The following is a 12004-nucleotide window of genomic DNA, read 5'->3' on the forward strand; positions in this document are numbered from 1 at the left end:
GCCATGTACCACTATTACAGAAATGGATGGTGGATGTGAGGAAAAAGCAAGAAAATTCATCTGAAGAAAGAAAGTCAGTTTGACAGGTTTGGAAGAGAGAGTCAGAGGGTTCATGAACTCCAGGGTGAGAGTGAGGGACAGAGAGGATTTGAGATTTGTCTTTTACCATTTCGGCCGTGCTGTTTGAGAGTGCTGGCTGACAGCTGGATGGAGTTTCCATGTTGTTCTGACTGAGGGAATGTCAGGTCTTCAAGGTCGCCATCCGTGCTCAGCCTGGCTACCTCAAGCTCTGAAACACACATACGCACCCTAATGTCAAGTCATTGCTTTGCACATTACATCAGATTTGCTTTGCAGAATCTTGTATCAGCCATGTTTTCTCACTAAGTGCTTCACAGCAGAACACAGCCTTTCATCCTGAAGCTGTTTCTAGTTTTGTCTGAAGAACGACAATAAAAAAAAAAAAACTGACACGTACATAACTGAAATAATGAGAATTTTTATACTAAAATAGGTAACAATGTTTCCAAGCAACTGATGCAACACAGTGAGGTAGATTATCCTGCCTCTCTTGTATTGCAGGAATCTAATTTCACAATCCAAGTTCGTTAGCACGTTCCCGATTACAGCCGTGTAATGTGTTAGATAAAGTTTCTAATTAAGGACTAATTATACCTTTGGTGTATCGCTATCTTGTGCTTCTGAGTGATTTCGTGATTTAGAATTGCTCTCATGGGGAAAACAGCTCCCTAATCACACAAACAACACAACGACATCTCAGATAAAAATGAGAGTGGATGAAGAGGTAAAAGCGGGTAAGAGGTGAAAGGGAAAGGAAGTTGAAGAAGTCGGGGAGGAGAAGGTAAAAAGAAAAAGAAGAGGGCAATCAGAGAAGCAGAATGGATGAGATTGAAAATGAGCAGATGTGTTGAAAGGAGAGGACTGGAGTGGAGACAGATGGAAAAAAGACTACAGTCTTTCACTTGGTTTAATAGATGGGGCTCTGAGGCTGGAGATACTGAGGTATAGAAGGAGAGGAAGTGGAGGCAGACGAACAGGAAGACACAAACACGGACAGTGATAGGCAAAAGGAAAGGCTGGCTCAGTGTCCCTTACTTGCACATTACTCAAACATTCAAGCTAGGTACACACAAATACACATGCACCCATACCTACAAACATCAGCGGGGTATCACAACACGCTGATTCTAATCTAATTAAAGTTTCCTTGTCACGACAATCCTCCTCCGAAGAAACACACTTATCATTATCGTTATCACATGAACACGCAGCTACCGCTGCGTTATCCCTTCAAATCACTGTTTTGCTTCTAATAATAACACTATTTATTCATCTGCCTTATACTGCGCCTCACAGTCTCACACACACACACACAACCCTACACAATAATATCACTTTCAGTAGCTGCACCAGCGTCTCTAAATTGTGTCAAATAATTTATTCTTGTCACTCTCATCTGAAGGGCTTGTTAAAGAAAGTGTGTGTGTGTGCGTGTGTGTGGGGGGGGGGCTTAAAAAGTGTGAGAAAGACAGTAGAGAAGGAGGAATAAGAAAGAGAGAGAGACAGAAGTGGAGAAACACAGAGATGACAGGCTTTATGGGGCCGGTTATGAATACAGGCGAGAGATAATCATGGTGGATCTTCCCACTGGATTAGCTGGAGGGGAAGATTAACAGCACAAAAAGAAGAGGAATGGAGGAACAAAATTTTCCGCAAAAAGGCGACTTCCCGTTATAAGTTCCTCTGAGATGCAGTAACCCACATCTTGATGACTGTTTATGTAACTACATATATGTGGCGCATTCAGGAGAAAACGAAGTTGGTGGAGATATAAGCCTGAAATTATGTAAATTGAAACGATGCAGGATGCCAGCTGTTGCACCAAACAGTTATTCTTAAAGTTAATCAAGAGCATAACAACGTCCGGCTGTGAGGAATCTCATAGGTCCGGACAATTTGTTCGCAACTACAGAAATGGAATTCCTACGCTGTGTGACTTAAGTAGCTGCAATATGTTTTTCCGATGTGAAAGTGAACAAAATTAGACAAAAAAAACCTCAGAGCATCATTTGACATTCTACTGCCACCATCACCCTCAAGCATGCACTCATCCAGTCTTCTTCTTTTCTTATCATCTTCAGTTTCCTCTCTTCTCCCGCTCCTCCTCCATGGCTTTTCATCTGTGACTGAGTAGCATACAAGCACGCTGAATTCCAGTAGCAAGGGAGCCATGCGGAGGAAATTTTTAAATATCAAATCAAAAAGGGAGTAAACAGCAGGATAACCGAGGAAAACACAAGAGGGTGCAACTTTCTTCTCTGGGCGCAGATTAAATGATGGCTCACAGATATATCACCATCTAAAGCCATGAAAAGCAAAGAGGCCTTTTGCTCTCTAGTAAAACTCTGTTATGAGATGAGATGATGAGCGAGAAAAGAGTGGAAGCAATGATGGAAAGAGGTGAAGGAGAGAGGAGGAAAGTGATGTGCACAATGGCATAATAACTAGCACTGTTCTGCTTTGTCAATTCCGCCTACGAGCAGAGAGAAGAAAACATGGAAAAAATAAATAAGTAAATAAAAATGATTGTCTCTGGCAAACAACTCGTGCCTGCCTTGAGGCCAAGACTGTTGCCTGTAGTTTGTTAGATGAGGATCTCTGCGGATATGACCCTTTAAAAACATTTTTATTGTGACCTCCATCCGACAGGGTGGGGGAATTCCCTTTCCTTTAGTTTGCTTTATACATTTTTGTGCTATGAGTTTATCATGTTATCAGTTTGCGCAGTAACAAAGATGAAGTTATCCACTCCCACAGTGAAGACTTCACTTGGACAGCCTGAAACACATTGCTTTTAGTCTGAGAATTTCTTGTGTTGTTCACCGTCTTCATTTTAGAACATATTAGCATATTGCCAATAGCCTTGCTAATTTGGCACGCTTCAAACAAAGAATAAGTAGCTGCCTTAAACTCTGCCATTCTTCACCAATTAGCTGGCCAGTCAAAACAGTCTGAGCCAGTAGCTACGAAGGAGCATGTCAAACAGACGGTGATGAGGCGCTGCAACAATGAACAGTGTTTATCTATATAGCAAATTCATCATGAATGAACTTGACCAAAGTGCTACTCAAAGTAAGACAATACAGCAAAAACAGCAATATATCCCAATTCCAACAAATATAAAACCATATATCTTAATAGTAAAATATATTAAAACTGCAGGTATCGCAAGACTCTCACTTTGAAAAGAAGCCCAAAGTGAATAATAGTGAATAAGTGTTTGTAGAAACAGAGCAGTTTTACTGTTTGGTTGCCTTGGCTATGAGAAGCTGGACCAAACAACTGATGAAATCTGCTTGTCAAATCTAAAATTACCACAAAAATGATCCCCAAGACTTTTCACAGATGAGTAAATCTAAGAACCCAGATGGCTAAGAGCACCCACGTCAACAAATGTTCAAGATTACGACCTGTCTTATTTTCATTCAAGCTGAGGAAATTTTGCTTTATACAGTAGATGCTCTCAAATTACACAGTGCAAATCACTGAATACGATGACTTATGTTACTGCATTCATAGAAGCATTCATTCATTGTCCCTCGTTTATGTAACCAGATAAGTGTGGCTCCGCCATTCTTTTAGTGTTGCAAACATATTACTTCGTAGTGCCGTGCAAAATGAAACAGCTACATCATTAGATCAAATGTGTTTGATTCTGACTGAGATATATTAAAACAATCGGATTCTGTATGCATGGAAAATCATAAAATACCCATTCTTTCAACATGTTTTGCACAACAAATTTCTGTTCTGGATGTCCATGCACTCAAATGTAAATGAACCAGAATTATAATATTTTTATAATTTGAGTATAATGTTTATTATTACATTTACATCTAAAATGTATAGAAGCTGGAATGAATTTCGTAAAAATGTTGTCATTAAAATGTTCTCTTGGGATACAGTGCAACATTTCTAAAAAAAAACATGCTTAAGTGCTTCAAAGAGAAAAAGTATTGTACAAATTCCACGCAGCAAGAAGGTCCCTGGTTTGTGCTTCACTGGTTAATTGGGTTAATTGGCATCACTAAATTGGCAGTAGGTATGAGTGTGTATGTTTTGTTGTGTGACTCTTTGTGTAAGCCCAGTGATAGACGGGAAACGTCGTCCCATTTCAGAGACTCCGGCCTACGATGACCTAGCACGGATAACATGGGTATAGAAAGAGGATGGATGTACCCGAACAGGTACTTTTCTTTTCTATTTTGGTGCAACATCTCGGTGCTGGCCACAGTTCTGATCCATTGCAGTAAAGTTCAGTGCCTTGCTCAACAGCCTTTTTGATGGGGAAGAAAGCTTAAAATGTACTCACGGATATATTCAGTGGTCTCCTGCACAGTGTCGGTCTTCAGGAGGTTGTCAGCCAGCACGAAGGCGCCAGTTTCCACCGTGTCGAGGAGCAGGGTAGCCGAGTGCAGCTGCTCACTGGTGGGCAGCTCTTTCCACGCAGACTGGGCTCGTGGATGCAGCAAATTATTCACCGTTTCCACCATAGCCTGAAGCAGCAAAGAAGACACACGTAGCTGAGGCTAATGCTAACACTTTTAATACTTTCAGTCAGTCATGTTAAAGAGACAATGAATGAAAATCTATTCATAATACAAGCAATTTTGCAACACCAAAACCACTGCAGAAAGCAGTCAATGGGATGCGACAGTGAGAATAGAGTAGCTTTTCATTTATCATGTTGATAAATCATGGCAATCAAGACAAAAAAATAAAGGTTAGCAATGAAAATGGGGCATTCCCATGCAGACATAACGAAAGCAAAAACAGAAGCTGAAGATGTTTATCTAAAAAAGCTGATCTTATCCACTTTACAGTGTTTATTATTCACTTTTTTTCTCTTTGTATGTAAGAAATCACAGATGTTCTGAGATTTGAACTAAGCTGATTACTTGATTGCAATCACCATGTGTTGACACCACAAGACCTGGCTCAGCTTTTCTTATTTTCTTTCTTGCCTGTTTTTAAAACAACAGTCTTATCTTTGAGTTGGAAAGCTTGCGCTTGAGGGTGTGAGAAGAACTTAAGAGTTTTATCAGATAATGTCTTCTGGTTCACATCCAGCCGCACAGGGCCGTTCTGAATCCAAAAATATGACCAATACGAAAAGAGACGAGTTGGCTCTCATGCTGCAGATGAAATGTTTTCCGTGAAACAATACAGATTTTGTCTCCAGCTCACATTCCCTTATGCTCTTTAGAATTCCTCTCCTCCTTTTCAGACATGAACACCGCACACACACACGCGGCTGACGCAGACACACACACACATCTCAGAAGACCCAGGGAGAGATAAAGAGACAGAGAGAAAAGAGAACTGGTGAAAGGGGGTGGGGGGAGGAGGGGGAGCCATGGGAGAGCGATAAAACAGTCCAGTGAGTCCATGGTGACAGGCGTCCACTGGGAGCAAGAGAGGCGGAAAAGCGAATACAGGTGCTATCAAACACACACATCTCACACTCCCCTCTGTCTCCTTATTTTCTGCTGCTCTGTAAACCACCCTTCATGCAGACACACTCCCACCCTTTCCTCATCTCTTACTCATCTTTCAATGCTACTCTCTCCCTCTTGAGGAGAGTGGAAGAGAGGGCGGAAAAAGTAACACAGGTGCCATTATACAGCAGAAGGGGTCTCCAATGGGGAATTGCAAGGGCAGAGAGGAAGAGTGAGAGACGTCAGTTTATTGCCATTCACACATCCACAGTTTGACTTCCACTTGGTCCCCGTCACTCAGGGTAAAGGAGGAGGAGGGAAGACAGCAGCAGTAAACGGTGTGTGCTCTAAGCATGCATCGGATAAGGCAAAGCATAAAGAGACGCGAGATGATGAATCATACAAGTGTTGACTGAAGAGATGCTACAAAACATGCAGCTGTCCTTTGGAATTACAACTAATCCTGTTTATTTTGGGGGTATGATATCCACATGTAGTTACAGAATAACACACATAAAAAGCTGATGCTTCGCCAACAAGCTAATATGATGATATTATGTCCTCTTTTAGCACTAGCAGCTAATTAGTAGGGATGCATATTAGATGAGTTTGGGAGGACCACATGTAAACAAAAACTAATTAATCTACTTCTTGTGAAGCACCTAATACGCAAATGTACACCGTCAAACTTGTTTCCACCGGCATCCTTTCAATAGACAGCAGGCTACAAGCTCCAATGTCCTTTCAAGAAAAACTTTAACTTTTTTAAATTTTAATTGTATTTTTCTAGTAGGAAACACAAATGGTGAAACCAATGAGAGACTTTTAGCTTTCTGTCTTATGATAGGAAGTCATCACGGAACTTTTTAACCTGAAGGGGAGCAAATCCTGGGCTCTCGCAAGAAATATTTGTGACTCCTGTTACTGGCTCGCGTTTAGTTTCGAAACTTACCTGAAGAAGAAAAAAAAAAAATCAAAATCCAGCATGATTTATGAAGGAAGCAAATTCAATTGACCTAAACTTCACTCTTCCTACCCTGGCCATAGCTGATTAATGATAAATACCAGACGACACAGAGACCCGTGGAGTTTATAAAGCCATGTGTAAACTGTTTGGTTAAACAAGTACAGTCCCACCTTTGATCATGGGTAATATCGATATCCAGGTAAGATGAGGATGACCTTTCAGGTCATTTTCAGGTCTTTTCAGGGAATTTTGCTTGTGATGTTAGCATTGCTTTATTAGCCTGACTTCACACACAGAAGTATGGCTCGTGTGATGCCAGTCAAATTGCAGCTGGCTGCATAAATGTATTTTCAAAACACTTTTTAATCAACCGTGCAGTGTGTCTATTATACAGTAAAATATCCCTTGATCAAATCACTACGCTGCTTCAAAAATAGGCTTAATAGTATTATAATTCATGAAACTACTTATAATTGCTCTGATATAATTTATGGTAATTATATAATTTAATATTGTCATGCGGATGTCGTTTATTGTGTTGTTAAATCCTTATAATCATGCTTTACTAGTTTACAAACTGCTCTTATTAATCATCAATTAGTTCTCAGTGTAGACAAAACTAAATTAATGATTATCACCAAAAATAATGATGATTATAAACCTGTCATTTCTTCTAAGGGTGTGGGAACACACATCATACAGTGGAATAGTGTGGAATTTGCCTTCATATTCTTTGTATTTGTATAGTATCCAACAGTTTTTAACACTCTTAAAAGTAATCTGTGTTCGTCCAAACAGAACATTTATTTTACGTTTTTGCCACTGAAAAACCTTCCATGGCCTTAAATTGCCTTGGGACATGACTCTACACTTTTTTTTTGTTGACAATTTCTGTTCTATCTACTCTAACTTGTTTATGCTATGCTCTGTTTAACACTTCGAATAGTGGTTCATTTCAGCAGTAACTGTTCAAACTCAAGAAGCTCGATGCTCAAGAAGAGGGAATTAAATCATGCAACGATGCATGCAAGTGGAAGTATCAGAATGGCAATTCTATTGCTTTCTGCAATATTAGAAGTACGCTGCTCGCCCGGCGGCCGGCTCCCATACCGCTCAGCCAGGCTGTGGGTTGTCCTGACCAGCAGCTCCTAGAGCTTTCTCAGCTCAGCTGCGGGCTGAAAGCCGCGGCTCCCTGCTCAGCCACGCTTTTACGGTCTTTTCCCCCAAGCGTGTACTAACTTCTCTACTAGCTTGCGCTAGCTTTTCGTTTCATTGGTTCCAGATGATGCAAAAAGCCCCACAAAACAAGATGTCAGGATTGATTCTCCCAGCATCATACGTAGAACACACACTGTCTGACCTTCCCTATCTGACACTGTAAGTGGTGCTCTGTTGTTCAAATAAGAAACCCTCAGCCAGAGCACTGGCTTATGGACATCTTATGGAATTGATCAGGAGTACAGTGATTGTATACATGCATTACAACCTGAAAGGCCTCGATGTTGTTTATCATAAAGCAAAATCCTTTACTGGTGATTGTTTTAATGCTCAACTATGTAAGCTGTATAACACATTTTTCTTTTTGATTTTTAAACATCCTGCAAAGATATGTTACAAACGTATCTGCTTTCTTTTGATATCATCCTTTTAATATCTAGTTTATTGCTGTTCCCTGTTCACCTGCAATGCAGAACAGTCTAAAGCTCACCCCAATTTTTCCCTAAGGCAGTTCCAAAGTTTTACATTTTTAATTTCTCACTTCCAGCTGATCTCGTTTTAGTTAATTCAATTGCTTTAAAGTTTAATCATTCTAATTATTCCTAACTGATTTTTACTATTTAACTTAATATCTTTTTAAAAACTATTTTCATCATAATTATCACGCAGGTCTCTCTTTCCTCTGTTATGTTTCCAGTAAGGCCTCCTAGCTTTAGGTCTAAGTGAATGTTGAATGTTGAGTTGCACAATCTGAACATGCGTGTGCGCTACTAAGTGTGTTGGCATTGTGTGTCCGTGTGCCTGTAGTTGGGGGTGTGCACTAGAGGGTTGGAGAAGCATTGTAGTGCATCATTCTGCTCTACTTGCTGTACAGTAGCAACCGAGGCAACAGAAACAGACAGAGGGGAGGGTATTCTGTACTGCCGGCACGGCACATTTGAGAGCAGTTGCGCTTGTTTCCATTCGCTCACTCTGCTGATGCTGCTCGCGAGCAGTCCCTTTGATGTGTTCTAGATTACCCTGCTTTTCTCTCATTTAACTTTCCACTGCTTCTTAGTGTACTTTTAACTATCTCGGGTTTTCACATCCATGTAACTTTTTCATTGAAATTCCTTTCGCTGGCACCAAGATTATGCCTGTGGAGGAGAGAGATAGGTAAGGAGAAGAAGGGGAGTGATTTCCTTGAGGTCCAGACATCTCTGCGTCCAAAAGTCTGAGGTGGAATATATGTGTTTGTGTGGGCATATGTGTGTTGGAGTGTCAGTAAGCTCTGGTGCCATTGGTGACATTTCTATCCGCACAAGTATGAGGACTTGAGGGCTAAAGTAGAGACAGGTTTTTTTTCTATTTTTTTTTTATTTTTAGGGGTCTTCAAAGAGGAAAGAGACTCTGCAGAGACAGATAAGGGTGTCGTTTGTGTTAGAGTGTGAGTTAGCAAGTGTGTGTCGAAGTGAGCCTACGTATTGCGGGGAAGGCGCGCGCTTGTGTGTGCACATACACACAGACAGAGTAGTAAATGGGGCAGAAGTGAAATGCTTTGAAGCGTTGGGGTAATCCAGCGTAAACAGCGACGGCAAGACAGACTCGAGCTGGGCCGGTCTACAACTCCTAGCTACGCGAGAGGAACATGGGCACACGCTTAAGCTCACGCACATGGACGTACAGTATGTGTACACTCGTGCACAATAATGTGTAAAATTACAGAGTTGGGATGTGAGAAGTATGGGAAGGGGGCGAAAGTAGAGGAAAGAATGGATTTACTTGCCTGGCTGAGCTATCAGAAAGTGCATGTTTTAAAAATGTTTCCATCAGAGAGGCAGGCTTATCTGTCATTTGGTGTTGTCGTCTCTGACAGATGAGTTTGCAGCTAAATCAGCCCTTAAATTCACACTATACCATGTTCCAAGCTGCTATCTGTACAGGGCAAATTAAAATTGTCATTGAGCATTGCTGTCTCCTCTCTGCCCACATTATTGTTTCTCTGTCTCTCATATTAATTTCTCTAATTTCTGGTCCACCCATCCCTGTTTCTCTTCCCCCCTTCTACCTGGCAGACTACCTCCCTCCACCAGTGCACCCTAAAGCATCAAAGCCTCTCCAACACCACCAACTTCATTGTGAATAAATTGCCAATTTGGAAGACATGAAACGAGTCCCCAGTTCCCCAAACGAGAGTGAGTGAGGAGGAGGGATGAAGTGTGAGGAGGAGAGAGAAAAGGAGGGAGAGAATTCAATTATTTTTTGTCTCTATTAAGAGCCCAAACCTCCTGCCCACTCTCTTCACTTGGCAATTAGAGCTGCAGATAATTAACGAGGAGAGGGCAGCACCACGCCACATCCCTAATCATGCACATTTCTATCTGGCAGAGTAAAGGACTGTTGTTATAATTTTGTTTCACATAACTAGGGCTAATTATGTAATCGATCAGTCCAGGCCTCCTGCTGTACCTGAGGTGTGTGGCCGAAAGTTTGGATGTGAACCTTTAACCAGCTCTGTGAATGCAGTCGTCCCCTAAAAGCCGGTGTGATTGTTCCGATGTGGCAGCGTAAGATCATTGTTGAAAATATATTCATATATTTGTGATGCATGCGAGGGTGTGAGTGTGTGTCAGCTTGCATATAGTCCTAAGCCATGTTCTATGATGTGACATTGCTGACTGGTGCTGACGTTAAGACTTTTCAGGGGAGAGCGGAGAAAAGCCTGCATCAGGAGAAAAAGAGCAACCCCATCAAGTGTGTGCACGCGTGTGTGTGTGTGTGTGTGTGTGTTGAGGGGGTGCAGACAGAAATCTCTGCAGCCTATCTACAGCACATGAATGAGGATGTCAGGGTCCTTTAATGTAGTAATTTTAGCTGATCAGAAACATGCCCAAATGGTGCTAGATCCTCTTTTTGATGTGCAAGGCTATGCAGTCAACACAGACAAACATCAATACAAGCAGGCCAGCAGGACAAAGAATGAACAATATTGAGCCACAAACACAGGTAGTACTGTTTCTGGTGTTATTTGGTAGTGGTATTATTTTGTAAGGCACCGAGGCTGTGATCAAGCTGTACATACGCATCATACTTCAATGAATTTCAATGAATAGAGATGGATAAACAGTCATTTGGTTCCAGACCAGCCTGATTGCAATGCTGCAAACAGAACTGATCATAAGATGAGCAATTATTTCTATTGATCATGGCCTCCCATCAGTCATTTTATTTCTGAATGAAAAAAGAATAGAATATAAAAGAAAAGAAAAGAAAGAAAGAAAGAAATACAACCCCAATTCCGAAAAAAGTTAGAATGGAGTTTAAACTGCAATTCAAAACAGAATGCGGTGATTTGCAAATCTCATAAACCGATATTCTATCATTTTAGCAAAAGTCTCAAAAGTTTCAAAAGTTGGGATGAGGCTAGTCTAAATAAAAAATTGTGGAGCAATTTCAGAATAATAATCGTCAATGTAAAATTGCAAACACTTTGAATATTTCATCATTTACAGTACATAAAATCGTCAAAAGATTAAAAGAGTCTGGAAACATCTCTGTGGCCAAAAAATGATTTTTGAGCCGTCGGACACCACTGCATTATTAACAGGCACGATTCTGTCATGGAAATCATGGAATGAACAAAGCACATTTGTCTACAAATGCAGGGTAAAGCTCTATTGTGTGTGTATGTTAACACGATGTGGGAAATCCTGCCGTCTGATCTGGGCCAAAGGTCATTTAGAATGGACAGACCAAGTGAAAAGTCGGTCTGTCGTCAGACAAATTGAAATTTGAAATTCCTTTTGGAATTCGTGGCCACCGCATGCTCCAGAATGAAAGAGGAGTGGGACCATTCAGCTTGTTATCAGTTCTAAACCCTACATCTCTGAAGGTACGGGGGTGCATTACTGCCTCTGGAACTGGAAATGTGTACATCTGAGGCACCATGGCCCGTAAACATGACCCTGTCCCAACTTTTTTGCTTATATCTTTAAGTGAAACAGTAAAATGTCTCACCTTTAACAACTGATTTGCTTTCTATGTTCTATTGTGAATAAAATATTGGATTATGTGATGTGCAAATCATTGCATTACATTTTTATTTACATTTTATACAGCGTCAGAACTTTTTTAAAACAGGGGTTGTAAATAAAGTCGAGAGAAAAAGAAAATGAGCAATCCCTTTGAGGAGACTAAAAGTTTCAGACTGTAAATCAGGACCAGGACAGATCTCTAAATAGGCCGAGCTTCTCAAAGGGTTGGGTTGCAAAATCATAAGACGACTGCAGCGGCATAGAATTCAAATTCTATGTTGAGCATT

At 40.9% G+C, this 12004-nt stretch overlaps 1 protein-coding gene across 5 annotated transcripts in view; it reads right to left on the reverse strand.

Annotated features, from left to right (window-relative positions):
• adgrl3.1 (adhesion G protein-coupled receptor L3.1) overlaps positions 1–12004 on the reverse strand; it is a 135033-nt gene that overhangs the window by 35566 nt on the left and 87463 nt on the right. For all 5 annotated transcript variants that reach the window (XM_072383332.1, XM_072383331.1, XM_072383330.1 and 2 more), the window contains 2 exons: positions 4394–4577; positions 167–289 (listed from right to left, as the gene is read on the reverse strand). In XM_072383332.1, coding sequence (XP_072239433.1) covers positions 167–289; positions 4394–4577 — 307 coding nt within the window. The remainder of the gene's footprint in view (positions 1–166; positions 290–4393; positions 4578–12004) is intronic.

This window comes from Leuresthes tenuis, unplaced genomic scaffold (genome assembly GCF_036924035.1).
Source record: "Leuresthes tenuis unplaced genomic scaffold, fLeuTen1.0.hap1 SCAF_4, whole genome shotgun sequence".
Lineage (NCBI taxonomy): Eukaryota > Metazoa > Chordata > Actinopteri > Atheriniformes > Atherinopsidae > Leuresthes > Leuresthes tenuis.